The 17,820-nt window shown below is 37.9% G+C and overlaps 1 protein-coding gene and 1 pseudogene across 2 annotated transcripts; both read left to right on the forward strand.

Annotated features, from left to right (window-relative positions):
* On the forward strand, positions 1 to 1,595 carry LOC145121070 (rRNA processing protein-like protein). 2 transcript variants are annotated; one of them, XM_079056851.1, is made up of 2 exons: positions 1 to 95; positions 498 to 1,595. In XM_079056851.1, exon 2 carries the CDS (start codon positions 503 to 505, stop codon positions 1,403 to 1,405), a length of 903 nt encoding a protein of 300 aa, XP_078912977.1. In that variant the 5' UTR covers positions 1 to 95; positions 498 to 502; the 3' UTR covers positions 1,406 to 1,595. The 2 variants fall into 2 exon arrangements, with proteins under 2 accessions (XP_078912977.1, XP_078912978.1); XM_079056852.1 differs by having other exon boundaries at positions 49 to 141.
* Positions 1,596 to 14,264: 12,669 nt separating this feature from the next.
* On the forward strand, positions 14,265 to 16,609 carry LOC145120215 (subtilisin-like protease pseudogene; annotated as a pseudogene).
* The last annotated feature ends 1,211 nt before the right edge of the window (positions 16,610 to 17,820 follow it).

Here is a 17,820-nt window from a genome sequence, read left to right on the forward strand (position 1 = left end):
TATATATAATATAGACAATCGCCACCGAAACATACACTGCGTTCTTTGAGGGTTTAGGGTTTATACATCCACACATCTGTCTCGCCCTTCTCAAGGTTAGTTCTCTACATCATCTGTCTACGAATTTCATCACTTATCCAGGTAGTTTGCTGTCAAATAGTCGGACTCCTGTTTTCTATGCATACGTCCATTACATGTATGATTTCGCAAGTTTGGTGTTCTCAGATTAGCGAGAAACCTGAATATTCATGTAGTTTTTCATCAGATAAATTATGTAAATTTCTACATTTACACATGGAAAAGGAGTTACTCGATAATGACCAGTCTGTTGCTGTTAATTATGTAGGATCGTTGTACAAATATGCTTATTGGATTCGTTTTTCTTTTGTAACTGTGCGAATGTTGGTCGATAGGAAATTTGGTAGCTGAAATACTTGTTTCTAGTTTGAATTTGTGGTATACTCACAAAAGATTTGCTGAATGATATTTCGTAACAGACTAGATGGCCATAAAAAAGCCCACACCAGAATTGTTACCTGAAGATCTCGATGTGGAGGCTTCTGAATCGGAACAAGAAACAGATTCTGAATCAGAATCAGAGTCAGAAGGAGATGAAGATATAAAATTATCAGAACCTTCAAAAACCTCCATATACAACAAAGAAGGTCTACTCGATAAACTTAATGACATCACCTGGCCTGAAGACATTGACTGGATCCACAAACTCTCACTTGACATCCAACAAGAACAAGAAGTAGATGTAAACGATGACCTGGCACGTGAGCTGGCATTCTACACTCAAGCACTAGAAGGTACACGTGAAGCCTTTCTGAAATTCCAAACCATGGGCCTCCCATTCCTTCGTCCCACAGACTACTATGCTGAAATGGTGAAAACTGATTCCCACATGGAGAAAATCAAGGGTAGACTTTTAGCTGAAAAGAGAAGAATGGAAGAAGCTGAAGAAAGAAGAAAGATGAGGGATAATAAAAAGAAGGCTAAAGAAGTACAAGCTGTGAAACAGAAAGAGAGGGTGAAACAGAAGAAAGATGAGATTGAATCTGTTAAGAAATGGAGGAAACAGAGACAACAAAGTGGGTTTGCTGAGAAGAAAGATGGTGACATGGGTTTGCCATTTGAAGGAGGAAAGGAATCGGATACATTTAAGAAGAATAAGAGACAAGGGGTGTCACCATGGGATAGGTCAGGTGGAAAAGGGAAAGGGAAAGAGCAAAAAGGAGGGAATGGGAATGGAAAGAGGAAGAGTAGGGAGTTTAGGGATTCAAAGTATGGATTTGGTGGAAAGAAAGGAATGAAGAAACAAAACACTGCTGAAACTACTAATGATTTTAAAGGGTTTAGAAACAGTGATTCCGGTCAAAACAAGAAAAGAAAGAAGTTTTGAAAGATTTGATGGATGCTTTTCATTGGTGTACTCTATGTTGTTGATCCACATCAGTTTTGTTTGTTTCGGGTCAGATTTTCAAGTTTTAAAATCGATATTTTGTTTTCATTTTGTGGCTTTATTAAAGTTTCATGTTACATTTTAGTTTCATTTAGGAATCAAATGAAGATATGACATTGTGGTTTTGATATATGCAGAGTTATGAAGTGTAGAAGTTCATTTTTCTTTTAGTAAAAAATCTTCTTTGGATTGATGAGGCCTCTAATGTTTTTGATAAGGGAAACATTCCTGGAATTTTTTAACCAGGGACCATTTCTGTATGCTTTAAAAAAAAGGGACCATTTGTGCATTTTTTTAATCAGAAACTGTTTCTGTTAATTTTTTTGACATGGACCATTCCTGCAGTTTTTTATACAGAGACTATTTCTGTATAATTTCATAAACAGGGATCATTTGTGAATTTTTTCTATAAAGTCAACATTTCTGTGTTTTTCAATCAGGATCTATTTCTGTTAATATTTTTGAGAGGGACCATTTTTACAATTTTTTTTAAATAGGGATAGTTTCTGTATTTATTTAAACAAGGACCTTTGTGAGTTTATTCTAAACAGGGAACATTTCTGGATTTTTTTTTCCCGACCACATGAACTATTTCTGTCCATTTATGCATTTTTTAAAACAGGAACCATTTATATTGAAAGAAATATAACTAATCCCATTATAGCAATGTACTTTGAAGTAGAATGCTATAATTAGGATTTCTTCAAATTTCCTTCAAATTGTTAACTATAAATATGGATTGATATGTGGTTTGATTCTTGGTGTGTATGTTTATTTTTAAAGAAATAAAACTAATCTCCATTATATGCAATATTAACAATATCAAATCGGTATTTTTCTTCTTAAGACATTGTATTTTGAAAATTTGACCCAATTATAACTTTGTCTCAAAGTTTTGTAAGGAGAAGATATGAAAGTAGGATGCTATAGTAAACAAAAAATGACAGTAGGATGTTATATTAGATCAATATATATATATATATATATATATATATATATATATATATATATATATATATAAAAGTAGGATGCATAGCTCCTCCCATTAAAAATCTCATGTTACACACCCCACCACAAGACATCCTATGCCTTTTTTTTCCCAATTTGTCTCATTGGGCTTGGTTTTGACCCAAACATCACTGATCACTTCTTGTTTTGCTGTTTTGCTATCAACTGTTCTTGAAGTTTCTTCTAGACCTAAAACATAGAAAATGAAGATGGTAAAGTCTGAAGAAATAATAAAATTCTTATAATTAGATAGCCTTAAAAGAAGTCAAATATGTATAAAACATATTAGATTTCAAGAAAATCTAAAGAAAACTAATAAATATCTTGAAATTAGAGAGCAAAATCAAGACTTTCTCTTACTCCATCATAAGTTAACTCGGCTCCTCGTTTGTTCTCCCATCAACTAATGCTTCAACGATTCTTATTCCAAAATAATCAATGAAAATAAGAACCATCTAATGAAAAATGATGGCAAAACAAAATGAGAAATAATAATATAATGTACTTTTTTTTACAAATGTAGGCAATTTATTTTAATTTCTACCCATTAAAGCAATATATTTACATTTATTTACCCATAATAGCAATATAGTTTCATTTTATTTACTGATAATATCAACGTATGTAACTCATAATATCAGTGTACTTACATTTTCTTTACACAAAACAGCAACGTACATATAATTCTTTACTCATAGTAGCAGAATACTTACGTTACATTCCTTCACCAATAATTACCAAATGTAACAAAATAAACATAATTTTCACTTTTCATTTTTACCAAACTACTTTTGTTTAACTAGTGAATGTTTCAGCATATGAGCTTGCGAAAGCTATTGAAGAATTGGGACCTGGTGAAATTTTGCTCAACTGTAATGGTTTGTAATAAATCATGAACACATTTTTCAATTTTTATTAAAGTTGAAAAGCATGGTGATGGAAATGATTTCTTTAGGCGGTGTTGTGCAGGTTAAATACGGTGGCTGAAGGTGGTGGTGGCGGCTAATTTTTTTAGAGAGAAAGAGGAAGAATGTGGTAGAAGAGCGTAAAAGAGATGAGAATTAAAACTAGAAAATCGGGCTAGAACCAGAACCATTAGAAATAGAATATGTAGAACAAATCCGGATTCCAGGTTTAAAGAATGGCTTTATCCGGGTTTCGGGTCCTTCGGTCCAGGTAAACCGGGTTTAAGAACCAAAACCGGAACTGTGACGCTTGGTTTAGGTATGAGCTTATTCTTCAAATTGTTTGTATTTTCCTTTGGACTCGGCGAGTTGGAAGCTTCAACTCGGCGTGTCGTGAGGGCTTTGGCCGCGAAAATTAATGAACCAACTCGGCGAGTCGAGGTGTTTCAACTCGGCGAGTTGGCGGCTGGGAAGGAAACCCCAATTTTTAGGGTGTTGCACCCTATTTAAAGGCATTAAGTCCCTTGGATGGCCTCCTTACCAGCCTCCTCTGTCCAGAAAACCCTAATAGCGTACATCATCTTCTTTTGTGAGTATGTGAGCTTGTGGAGGGTCTTGAGTGTTGATCTTTTTTGCTCTTTTGAAGAAGCTTTGAAGTTGGAGGTGTAAACTTGGAGGGAAGACTTAGATCCAGAATCCCCCCACTTATTGCAGTCTCTTGGAGGTATCAAGTTTATACCTTGATTTGTTATCGTTCAGATCTCTTTGTTTTGAAGTTTTATCTTGATTTTGGGCTTATGGGTGGATTGTCCAAGAAGTTGAGTGTTCCAGGGGTTGTTATGTTAGATCTGACCATTTTATGGCCCCTTTTGGCTTAAAGTTGCAAGCTTTACTAAGTTCTAGGTCCCATTCATGCAATAAGTTCCTTTTTAGCCCATCTTGAGCCCAAGGGTTTCTTTTTAGCATGCATGGACGTAAAGTTGGAAACTTTACGTGATTTTCCAGCCTTTGGATGTCAGATCTGTATTTTGGGACTATGTTTTGAGAGTTTAAGGGCTTAATGGGTCAAGCCTCACTCTAAAGAGTCTAGGGTTCGGGTTTGACTCATTTTCGATGGTTCCGAAGGGTAAAGTTGGAAACTTTACCCTTCTAGACATCATTTCGGAGGAGATCTGAGATTTGGAGTTCTTAGATTCGAGGGAAACATCTTAATGCATTAAGTTGTTGGATTTCTGGCTAACTCGGCGAGTTCATTAGTAAACTCGGCGAGTTGATGAGAGTTTTCCTGATCTGTGCAGTTAATGGAGAAACACGACGAGTTGATGGACAACTCGGCGTGTTGGGTCAATGCGGACCTGTAACACCCTGTGCTGAAAGTATTCGCTTATGAATTTCAAAGGCCAAGGCTAGGGGCGTTTTGGTCTTTTATGGGTCTTGAAGTTTTAGTCGAAAGGTTTTTGGGTCGGGTGTGTCACTAGAAGCGTAGGGCTTCTCGCCATCTTTTCGTGGAGATAAAGTTCGTTGGAAACGGACCTTGGATAAGGGAGATATGACACTTGGAAGTTATTGGCATTAATGGTCCCTAATGGAAAAAGTTGACAAGGAAGGACCGTGCATGCAAAGTGGAAGGCGCGTGGGTACGCCCAGCGTATAAAGGGAAATGGTCACGGGTGCCTTAGGCGTACGCCCCGTGTACAGGAAGTACGCCCAGCGTACGACCAGTGTCTAGAAACCCTAATTTTAGAGCCAACCACTATATAAAGAACATAATGGCTCAAACCCTAGCCTCCTTATCAGCCTCCCCAACCTCAGAGAAACCCTAGAACGCCTCATCTCTTCATCCTTGGGTGATTTTGATTTCAAGAAGCTCATTTTGGTGGTGTAAGCTTGGAAGAAGAAAAGAAGAAGTTGGCAAGGAAGAACTTGGGAAGTTGGAGCTCATAGATCTGGAATATCATCATCCTTTGGAGCTCTTTGGAGGTATAAAGTTCATAACTTAAGGGTGCTTAGATCTAGTGAGGTTTAGTGTTGAAGTAATTTTGGTCCAAAAGGTGGAAGCTTTATAGCCCAAATCTGATTTCCAGACCAAGGGTTGCCACCCTTTGTGCTAAATGATTCTCTAGGTCAGAAAGTTGACACCTTGATGGTCTTAATGGATTCATGCAAGAGATAACACCATCTTCATGGAAGTAATACATCATTTTTGGAGTTTGAGCTTGTTTGGGCCAAGTAAAGTCACCAAGTCAGTGACTTTATGGATTAGGACGTGGAAAAGGACCAGAATCTGTGATTGTAACTTCTGAAGTGGATTATTAAGCACTTAATGGAAAAAGGACTTAGCAGGGGATTTACGCTGAGCGTACGTGCAGGTACGCCCAGCGTACGCACCTTCTAGCCTGTACGTGTAACATCCAAAAATTCGAGCCAATTTAAAACTTTTTAAATCATTTAAAACCATTCGTGTCATTACAAATTGTTTTCAAAATAGTTTAAACATCAGAGTTCCTAGAAATCATAATCATCAATCGAGGAAGTGTACGGTCACGCCTTCGCCTTCCCACGGCCATCCATTGAACCTGAAACAATAAACTGAAACTGTAAGCGCGAAAGCTTAGTGAGTTACCCCCAAAATACCAACGACATACCGATATAACCATAACAACATATAAGTAAACAGAACAGCCATGCATCTCGAGTCTACAATGTGACTGGTCCGCCCGCACCGGGTCTTCAGTCCACCTGGTCCGCTCTCTGAGTCTACAGTATACATAATGAGCCTTCAGCCTGACTGGACCGCCCTCCGAGCCTTCGGCACGTCTAGACCGCCTCGCAAGGCCTTCAGCCTATCCGGACTGCTCATTGGGCCTTCGACCTGACTATGTGCCCTCCTGGGCCTGCAGTGTATCCGGTCCGCCCTGGGTATGTTGGCCTTCAGCACAAAGCAGGACCGCCTCAACCCAAACCCCCAATCAAACAACCATGTGCATATATAACAGATAATCACATAACAGTCTATAGACAACAAACCGATCTAACAGATCATATAGCATAACAACATCCTATAACCAGGATACTGACCTAACCAGGTCACTAACATAGCATCATCCTATATACCAGGATACCGATCTAATAGATTATAATAGCATAACATCATCCTATAACCAGGACACCGACCTAACCAGGTCACTAAGCATAAGCATATTCCCATCCTAACTACCAGGATGTAAATCAATAACATAACATGCCATTAGGGGTGTTCAAAACCGGATATCCGAAATTTCGGATAGTGAATTTTTGATATCCGAATCCGTATCCGAAATTTCGAATACGGATCCGGATACCAAATCGGATATCCGAAAATATACAATATTTTACAACCAACTAATTTAAACACAATTAAAATTAACTATACGAGATGTAATATGTAACAAGATAAACAATTAAAAAACTTAATTTTTGTGAATTTGTGAAAACGTCTAAGTGAAATCGAAGACACGCTAACCAATCTAGTATCACAGTAACATTTAAAAGATAGTGTATATATGTAAAGCATACCAAATTAGAATCTCTATTTGCAAAAGAACAACTGGAGTCAAAATGGAACAGTAAATATCCATATTTTTGTAAATGATGAATTTTGTTTTCCTTCTTGGATAACTCTTAATATCCGACAATAAAAGTAATAATGAAAGAATAAAATACCCGAATTTATTTCAATAAAGAAAAATACTTAAGGCTTAAAACAGCACAAAGCATTGATCAAAGAAAAATATATAATTAATTATGCTCTTACAAAACAATTCAGCATAGACGCATGAGTATGGATTGATAAACACATTAAAAATAGTTTAATATTTTATATTTTTCGGATATCGGATATCCGAAATATCCGAAAATTTATAAAACGACTATCCGAATCGGAATCCGAAAAGTCGGATATCCGAAAATTCGGGTATCCGAAATTTCGGATAATTTCGGATCGGATTTTCGGATTTTTTGCTTTGGATTATCGGATACAGATATTTTTGAACACCCCTACATGCCATAATCCGAATACAAATCTATAAGGGCCGGCCTTGGTGCCTTAGACCCTGTTGATATAGTGAGGATAACTCACCTCACACCGCCGATCTGAACTGAAGAGTCGAACTCCCGAATCGTTGCCTCACCAAAATCCCGAACAACTGAGCTCTCGACTCCCAAAGCTATCCATACCGAAATATCAGTTAGTTCAAAACAATAATCCTCCTTAGGGTAAAATGACCATTTTACCCCTAGTCCAACTTGGTCCATTTCCAAGGCCCAAAACTGCAATATAAAAAGGCCCAACACTAGGTAAGCTTCCCAAGCCCACTAGTGGCCCAATAATGGCCCAATTTGCTACATTGGGCCCAATCCCCTTAATGGGCCTTTCCCTAAGCTCAAACATATTCTTGGCCCATAATAACTGACTCCTGATGGCCCATCAAAGCCCAAATACCCAAGCATGGCCTAAATCGTGGCCCAATATCACAGATCCTGATCCTTTTCCACGTCTTAATCCATAAAGTCACTGACTTAGTGACTTTACTTGGCCCAAACAAGCCCAAACTCCAAAAATGATGCATTACTTCCATGAAGATGGCTAGATCTCATGCATGAACCCATTAAGACATTCAAGATGGAGACTTTAATGCTTATGGGACCCTTTTAGCTCTGAGGGTGGCAACCCTAAGCTCAAAAAGAGATTTCATCATAAAGGTCCATTCTTGGGACCAAAATGACTCCAAAACCAAACTACACTAGATCTAAGTATTCTTAGGTAAAGTTATGAACTTTATACCTCCAAAGAGTTTCAAATGATGATGCTATTCCAGATCTATGAGCTCCAACTTCCCAAGTTCTTCCTTCCCAACTTCTTCTTTTCCTCTTCCAAGCTTACACCACCTGAAATGAGCTTCTTGAAGTCAAAATCACCCAAAGATGGAAGGATGAGACGTTTTAGGGTTCTTTGAGGTTGGGGTGGTTGATAAGGAGGCTAGGGTTTGATCCATAATGTTCTTTATATAGTGGTTAGCCCCAAAAATTAAGGTTTAGGGTCTCTGAGAGTACACTGGGCGTACCTCTTGTACGTTGGGCGTACTCCTCCCCATACCCGCGATCATTTACTCCACTACGTTGGGCGTACATCAGCTTACGTTGGGCGTACCCAGCCGGACACGTGCATGCTTCCCTTGCATGCATGGGACTTGCTTGCCAAACATTTCCATTAGGGACCATTTATGCCAAATTCTTTAAAGTGCTATAACTTCTTCATTCTAAGTCCGTTTCCGACGAACTTTATATCCACGAAAAGGTGGCGAGAAGCCCTACGCTCCTAACCACGCACCCAAGCCTTAAACCTTCCGAATAATTCCCGGGACCCTAAAAGACCGAATTACTTATACCATGGGCCTCCGAGACCGCCACAAAGTACTTTTCAAAACAGGGTGTTACAGTACGCTTAGCGTACGTGAATGTATGCCCCGCGTACTCTGTCAGTTTGGGCTTTGCGTTATTGGGCCTCGGTTTGGGCCATGCTTTGGGTCCTTAGGCCTTAGTGGGCCATCAGAAGTCAGATAATATGGGCCAAGGAAATGTTTGGGCTTAGGGTAAGGCCCATTAAAGGGATTGGACCAATTTAGCAAATTGGGCCATTAGTGGGCCACTAGTGGGCTTGGGAAGCTTACCTAGTGTTGGGCCTTTTTCATTATGGTTTGGGCCTTAGTTATGGACCAAGTTGGCCTAGGGATAGAATTGTCATTCTACCCTATGAAGGGTTATTGAATTGGACTAAGTGATATTTTGGTATTAATAGCTCGGGGAGCCGAAGGATCAGCAGTTCGGGAAGTTCCAGTTAGCGGCCAGAGGAGTTTTTAGCAGGACTTCAGTAGTGCAAGGTGAGTCTCCTCACTGTGTGCATGGGTCTACGGCCACAATGTCGACCCATTTAGTTTATGTATGGTAGGAAGACCCGGGGGTTAGCCCTGGGCATTGTATGATAGTATGTTTCCGGACCAAGGTCCGATGTCGGGGCAAGCCCGAGGAATGTTAGTATGTTAGTTATACTTGTTGTCTGTGTGATACTTGTATGTGCATGGTAGGGAGGTAAGTGGGGGTGAGGTCCCGTATATCATCACTAGCTGAGTATGGATGGGGTATCGTATCTCTTTAGTAGCAGAGCAGGGGAGGGCCCGAGATAGGAGAGAAGTGAGTGTGGGCGGGGGCGGGGGCCCAATTTATGTCGGACTTCGGTCCGATGCCGGGTGGGGCCCGATGCAGTGGGCAAGGCCCAGTATGTGTTATATGTGTTATATGTATGGTATGTGGTAGTATGGGGAACTCACTAAGCTTTGTGTTTACGGTTTTCAGTTTTGGTTTTAGGTACTTCTAGTAGCGGAGGGAAGAGCTCGGGATGACTGCATTGCACACACCATGATGTTTTAGCCTGTGATGTTTTACTCTGATATGATATGTTTAGACATAATACTCTGATTAAATATGTTTTGAATGAATGGTTTGACAATTATGGATTTTATTAAGGTTTTAAAATGTAATTTTTGGTCATGATTTTTGGGATGTTACAGGACCATTGAGTTTGACCTTTGACTTTAATATTTGACCGAGTTTGACTTGTAAGGGGTATTGGGGCATTTTGAGTTGTATTTAAGGAATTGTTTCTGTTTAGGGGTTGAGTAGAGATGATATTCTGAGCCGGGACCTAGTCAGCTATCGTTCAGTATTCAATGTGAGTCTTCTCACTACACTCATGGGTCGAAGGCACCAAGGCCGGCCCATTAACTGTTATGTGATGATTTGTATTGGAATATGGAATTGTTTGCTATCTGATCTATATGTGGACTTATATGAAGACCATGGGAGGAGCCCATGGCCCAGGGATATAAGACCATGGGGGTAGCCCTGTCATTCTGTTGAAGACCATGGAGGGAGTCCATGGGAAAACTTATATGTATGTGTGCATGACATTATGCGATTTTATGTTTGCGTGTTTGGGAAACTCACTAAGCATGTGCTTACAGTTTGGTTGGATGTTTCAGGTGCTTCTAGTTCTAAGGGCAAGGGCGCGGCTTGATGGCACGACATGCATTCTCCAGTGTTTTCATATTTGGTTTTGATAGTCAGATCTTTTAAAACACTATGGTTATGTAATGGGATTTTCTGGAAACAACTGTGGTTGGTATTTATGATTATAAAAGTTAAAATTTTCTGTAAAATTTTTGGGCTGTTACAGAAACCAGTTTTTGTGCAAAATTTTAAAACATGCATATCTCATTCGTTTGAAGTTGGATTGACATGAGGTTTTTTCCAGAGTGTAGTTTATAGTTTTTACATGATTTTCGACTATAATTTTGTAATTTTTGGTTTCATATTCATTGAATTATAGTCCCCTAAAGTCGGGATATCAAAGCGGAAAGTTTTCTATTTTTCAATTTTTTTTGGTATTCTATGAAATTTTAAAACATGCATATCTAATTTGTTTGAAGTCGAATTATCATTAGGTTTTTTCCAACGTGTAGTTTAGAGTTTGTACATGATTTTAGACTATAATTTTGTCATTTTTGGTTTAATATTCAATGACTTATAGTCCTCGTAATCGGGATATCAAAGTTGAAAGTTTTCAAAGTTCAACCCACAAAATAATTACCAAAAAATTCCGGTTTTCCGGTTCTAGACTTACTTGACGTGGTTCCATCCGACCTACTTTGATGTTTTCGGGTTATCCGGTTCTATACCCACTTTACCTGGTACCTTACCCGGAACTGAACCGGAACCGATTCCTATATAGCAGTCCGATTTTCGGTCCTACAAAATCCCGTTAACCGGTTACTGGGTTTTCTGGGGCTGGTTTGGACCCACTTTCATCCGTATACTATACAACCTATTAAAAGAAGTATTAAATAGAAATGAGAGGGAATTGTACCTAGTAATGCAATAGATAAACTCGATAGTCGAAAACAAAATATATGATAAGCAGAAAAAATCGTTGAAAGCACGGGAAAGTGCCTAAAGTCACTGAAGATTACAATTAAATCGAGAGCCATTATTGATATGATATTGAAGAAATGGATTTTTCTTAATGATAATGTTGATTTTCTTTCTAATTTGGTGGTGGTTTATTGAATTTCTATCTTATCGACTAACAATTCAGTTCTTGCCTTTTCTGCATCGGTCAATGAAGATTATGATGATACTGAATTTTATCATAAAGATGTGTAAATAATCATTCTAAAATAAAATAAAAAATGAAAGAATTCAAGACCTTGCTAAAAAAACTAGTTAAGGGGGGATCCCACTCAATTTAGCCGGACAAAACAATACGTACCCGTCTAACAAGATAAAGCAAGCATCAAGTATCTACCAGACTAATTCCTACCGGGAAAGAGAATACAACAAAAGCATCTTGTATCTACGCTACTTGGAATACACGGTCCTAAGAAAGATTAAGATCTTATGGGACAATAAATTTATATAAATAAATAATACAAGTACAAAAGCACCACAACCCTACAACAATATAATAAGCTAGGAGAACAACCATTGAAGTCAATACCACCATAATTTAGGGTTACAAAACAAAAATCAGGAAGAGAGTACCTTGATACGACCACCACAAACAAGGAAATTATGAAATTAAGCTCAACGCAATATCCGATCTCAAAACGATAACTAGGCAAGGAAAGGTGTGGGGAACTAGAAGCGGCCTTTACAATTTAAACTTTGGGAATTTTTTATTTTGGGGGGAAATAGAAGCTGGCAACAAAAAAATCCAATTTTTCAGTGATTTAGTGGCAGATAAAAACATGTTCCACTAAAAAATTGTGCCACTAACTGTAATTTTGTTTGTAGTGAAGGAGGGAAAATACCAAAAGAAACCCCCGACCATGTGACATAAGCTTCCCTCTATAAATATAGACGGTAAACAACACATGAAGATAGACTCAATTTTTTCTACTATACACTTTACCAATACCCTTTGATCTAACTTAGGTATCGAAGAGTATGATTGTGATCCATATCGGTAATACTCCTCACTTATTTCTCATATTTGAGAGAATGAGAGGATTAAACATCACCGATTAGGAAGAAGAGTGGAGGAGAATCATTAGCGGCACCAAGTAGGAAGAAGAGAGGAGGAGAGCTTTGGTAGCATCATTGCCGCCGCTAGTCAATGTCTATTTTATGTACAACCATTTATTAGCAAAATAAATATGTTAATATTCTTAGAAGTAGGCAAATTGGAGTCTTGTTAGAAATATTTATCAACAAGATTTGCTTAGAATATGATTAAAACTAATACATTACGTCACAACGAATATGTAAATCAAAAAAACAAAAATATGCTTCTTTGCCTGTTTTACTTATTACTTTTTATTTTACATGCCAAAATGCAAATTAACTCTTTAAACAAAATTTTCTTTTTAGGGATATTCAACATTAAAAATACGATAATTTTTGGTAATCAAGCATTTGATTTGGAATAACGTCAAATCTAGGATATGTTAGTGCATGCACTACTAGAAAAAAGAGAAATAGAAGAGATAAAATACGGTTATTAGGAGTTCCTTATTAGGAAAGGTTCATTTATCTCGTTACATATAACATGGTATTATATATTCAAAATTCATGCAGTCAAGAAATGGGAAAAGAAGAAAAAAGGTGCGGTGAGTTTCTACCACATTGTGGCCGAGACCGCACCCACAGGGAGGTGTTCCGTTTCCACGGTGGCAAGACCTCACCCCTACCATTCCCCCAAGCCTTAAAGTGCGATTAAAGGAGAATGAACACGCTTTTCATTAAAGAGTAACACGTGTTAAAATTAGAAATCTTAATTAGATCGTTTTTGGATTTTTAAACAAATATGACCAGCGTATGTTTGCCGATATCAGTACCATAACCACCAGCGACTATTGCCGCCACCGCCGGCTACTGTTGCAGCCATCGCCGGCGACTGTTTTCGCCACCACCCTGTTTTGCTGTTTGAATCTATAGTATCCTAGCTATTCTTTTCAACTTGTCTGTGGCTTCAGTCTCTGTTTAAATTCTTCGAGGTAAAAATGTACTATTTCTTATATGTATGCATAAAGAGCTTCTCTTTCAATCATTTATTTTACTTGTTTTCGTATTAAATTTTGAACGTAACAGTTAATTTGTGTATTTAATAACAATTTTGTACATTTATAGTTATCCGACAAGTGATGTTTTCTGGACAAATATTGTGATTTCAATTAAAGAATTGGTTTGGGTTATAATTGGCAACTGTAATTGTCGCTGTATTTAAGTGCTTGAACGTATTTTGTGAATAACTCTTGAGGATACAATACAACCAGAGGAGTAATTTAGGTGGGGTTTGAACTTTGAAAGTCAAAAGACTTGGTTGCATTTTGTATTTGTTTTACCTTAGTTCTTAGGCCATTAAGGGCCTTTATTATAAAATGAATAATTAAGCCCAATTTAGCAGACTAAATTTATTGTCCATCAAAAATCCTTGGGGGCATAGGCCCTGCTGTTAGTAAATCAGATTAATAAAATGCCTAAAAATTAAAGAAGATCCGTTCAATAATAGATACAAGTTCTTAACTTTAGCCAAAATTAAGAGAAAAAGTCAACTAAATATCATGCTTCTATTCTTGGTTATATCAAACTTATTTACTCCTTGTTGGCAAATCCAACAATGCTGCTTAGAAGTAATCCCCATAGCTACTTACTATGTAAGAATTTTTTTTAGCTTAGCCCTTTCCCAAAATCCAAAAAGAAAGGTCATTTGCCAAATATCATTAATAAAGCTCTATCCAAAAACGTCCTGTGTGCTATATATAGAATATACAAACATTCAACAAGATATATACTCAAATTCTTCAATAATCATGGATAGGAAGAGATATCACTTCCTACCAGAACTTTCTTTTTTGTTGGTTCTTACTTTCACCAACATCTTTGACACCACTTCTGCGAATTCCAACCAAGCGGATACCTATATTGTCCACTTAGATTCTCCTAACAACATTGTGTTTGCTAAACCAGAAGACCGTGAAAAATGGTACAATTCTTATTTGTCTGAAAGCAGCACTGGATCGGATGAAAAACCGAGCATGATTCATGCATATCACAGTGTGTTCACTGGGTTTGCAGCCAAGATGTCTGTTGATCAAGTAAAAGCCATGGAAAACATGGATGGATTTGTATCTGCAAGACGTGAGAGGGTGTACAAGCTGCATACAACACATACTCCCAGATTCTTGGGATTGCATCAAAATCTAGGATTATGGAGAGGATCAAACTATGGAAAGGGAATCATAATCGGGGTTCTAGACACTGGAATTACACCAGGTCATCCTTCTTTTGATGACAAAGGAGTCCCTCCTCCTCCTCAAAAATGGAAAGGTAAATGTGAAGTTGCAGGGTGTAACAACAAGTTGATTGGAGCAAGGGATTTTACTGATAGTGCTTCTGGTTCACCTCTTGATGATGAGGGACATGGGACCCACACTTCTAGTACTGCTGCTGGGAACTTTGTTGATGGGGCGAATGTCTATGGAATGGCTAAAGGCACTGCTGCAGGAATGGCACCACTTGCTCACGTGGCCATGTATAAAGTGTGCGATGATTTTGGGTGTTCTGATAGTGCTATCTTAGCAGCCATGGATGCCGCCATTGAAGAAGGAGTAGATGTGCTTTCACTCTCACTTGGTGGAGCTTCTGTTCCATTTTATGAAGATGGTATTGCAGTAGGTGCATTCAGTGCTATTCAAAAAGGAATCTTTGTAAGTTGTTCAGCTGGAAACTCCGGGCCTTTCAATTCAACTTTGTCAAATGAAGCCCCATGGATACTCACAGTTGGTGCTAGTACCATTGATAGAAACATTAGAGCAACCGTTTATCTTGGAAACAAGGACTTGCTAGATGGAGAATCTTTATTCCAACCAAAAGATTTCCCTCAAAACTTTATGCCTCTGGTTTACCCAAGTTTGACCGGTGGTCAACAGGCAGCATGGTGTGCGAAAGGATCATTAACATCCATCGATGTCAAAGGAAAAGTAGTAATATGTGATAGAGGTGGTGGTGTAGCAAGAATTGACAAAGGACAAACAGTAAAAGACGCAGGAGGAGCTGCAATGATTCTCATAAATCAAGTAACCGATGGCGATTCTACAGAAGCCGATGCTCATGTTCTTCCTGCATCACATGTTGGCTATTCAGATGGTGTGTCAATCAAGACATATTTGAATTCAACCTCATCTCCTGATGCCACCATCATCTTTCGTGGAACTGTAATTGGTGTAACTACAGCTCCTGAGGTTGCATCATTCTCATCCAGAGGGCCCAGCGTGGCAAGCCCAGGAATCGTGAAGCCCGACATTATTGGGCCTGGAGTTAGCGTTCTTGCAGCTTGGCCTGTATCTGTTGAAAACAAGACCACAAATTCAACATTTAACATGATTTCAGGCACATCAATGTCATGCCCTCATCTTGCTGGGATTTCAGCATTGTTGAAAAGCGCACATCCTGATTGGTCTCCTGCAGCTATTAAGTCAGCAATCATGACATCAGCAGGTCAGGTAAACCTAAATGGTGACCCAATTGAGGATGAGAGAGAGCTTCCTGCTGACATTTTTGCCATAGGTTCTGGGCATGTCAACCCATCAAAAGCTAGTGATCCTGGATTGATTTTTGATATACAACCCAATGACTACATACCTTATTTGTGTGGTTTAGGATATACAAGCAAACAAGTTGGAATCATCGTGCAGAAAAGAGTTACATGCTCAAAAGTAATTCCAGAAGCACAGCTCAACTATCCTTCCTTTGCTGTTACTTTAGGAGTAGGGGATGCCAAAACTTTTACAAGGACAGTGACTAATGTTGGTGAAGCTAATTCAACTTACACCATAACAAGTTCTTCTATTCCAGATGGTCTAACTTTAGGTATTGGCACTGGGGGGCTTAAATTCACTGCATTGAACCAAAAAGTGACATTTGAAATGTACTTCATACGGGATAGTCAGTATGTGGTCAAAACTCCATATGCGGAAGGATCTATCACTTGGGGTTTTGGTAAATACTCTGTTAGAACTCCATTTTCTATCAAGTTTGTGTGAGGGGAATTAATTAACAACCAACGTGGTGATACAGAATCAAATAAATTTTCCAAGTTTTTGTTCAATTCCACTCTCTTTCTGGCTTGTTTCCATTGATGAAGAGCATGGTAGTTCACCATTAATAATACTTTTGTTATTCATGATCATATCATTCCACTAGCAACTGTGAGCATTTAGGTGCTATTTGATTTTCCGAAGCAAAAATTCATGAAGTCTGCGGACCACCTCTGCAACCCTCTGCAGTAGAAGAGGTAGACCAAACGGTTGCAGAGTGTAATAAGAAGCGTGTTTGTTTTTTTAACATCTGCATACTGCTGCAGATATTAAAAAATTAAAATAAACTAATTTTATAAACCGAAAATAGTTTTTTAATACGTAAAATTTAATAATGTATAACATTTCGGCAACAATTAATAATATTTCAGTAAAAAATAATGATATTTCAACAAAAAAAATAAAGATATTTTAGTAAAAAATAATGATATTTCATTAATAAATTATCATTATTAAATATAAAAAAACGAAAAAAAAATCAACAAGAATAAACAAAAAAAAACAAAAAAAAATGGTGAAATAAAATTTCAATAACATATTATCAAAATTACAGCAAGAAAAAAAGAAGAAGAAGAGGTTGGAAGAGGCAGTACAAGTGATGCGCCAAACAGAGCACGTGCAGAGGTTTTTGACTCTGAAGACTTCTAAAAAACAAACAGCTGCGAGATAAAAAGTGTTGCGCGTGTGCTGCGCCGCGCAGCAATAAGATGTTTGAAGATGTTTTTTCCAAAAAACAAACAGCACCTTAATCTCTGAGTGTCTGGTATCAAGTACTAAAACCTCATAAACATCACCTCTTGACTTCTCCATGGCCTCTATATTTTGATAAGAAGATCATGCATCCAGTTATATAGGCAACATAATAAATTTAAAAATTTTAACATACCATACTCTGTACGGCCTAGTAGATATTTTTCACAACAATAATAAAACTTCTTAAATATAAAGAAATAAGAGAATGATATTAGTTTGTTAAACATACGCATCAAGTTATAGACTTGTGATTTATGAATATAGATTCATTTCGCCAGCTTGTGATTCATGAATATAGATTCATTTCGCACACTTAGCGAACTCCTAATGAATCAGTTGCTTATCTGTTTTAAAAGTGGGTAATGGGATAGTCAGAATGGGCCTTTCATGGTATTGACTTGATTAATTATAGTAAAATAAATAGGATATGCATATTTTTAGAACCGATGTATGTAAAATATAAACAAAATTGATTAAACAATAAAACGAGGGCGATCCT

Source organism: Lactuca virosa, chromosome 6 (assembly GCF_052849685.1).
Source record: "Lactuca virosa cultivar CGN04683 chromosome 6, Lactuca_virosa_CGN04683_v6, whole genome shotgun sequence".
Taxonomy (NCBI): domain Eukaryota; kingdom Viridiplantae; phylum Streptophyta; class Magnoliopsida; order Asterales; family Asteraceae; genus Lactuca; species Lactuca virosa.

Excerpts from the sequence above, each read along its gene's own strand:
- LOC145121070 (XM_079056851.1), top strand. The coding sequence starts at position 503 with ATGGCCATAAAAAAGCCCACACCAGAATTGTTACCTGAAGATCTCGAT.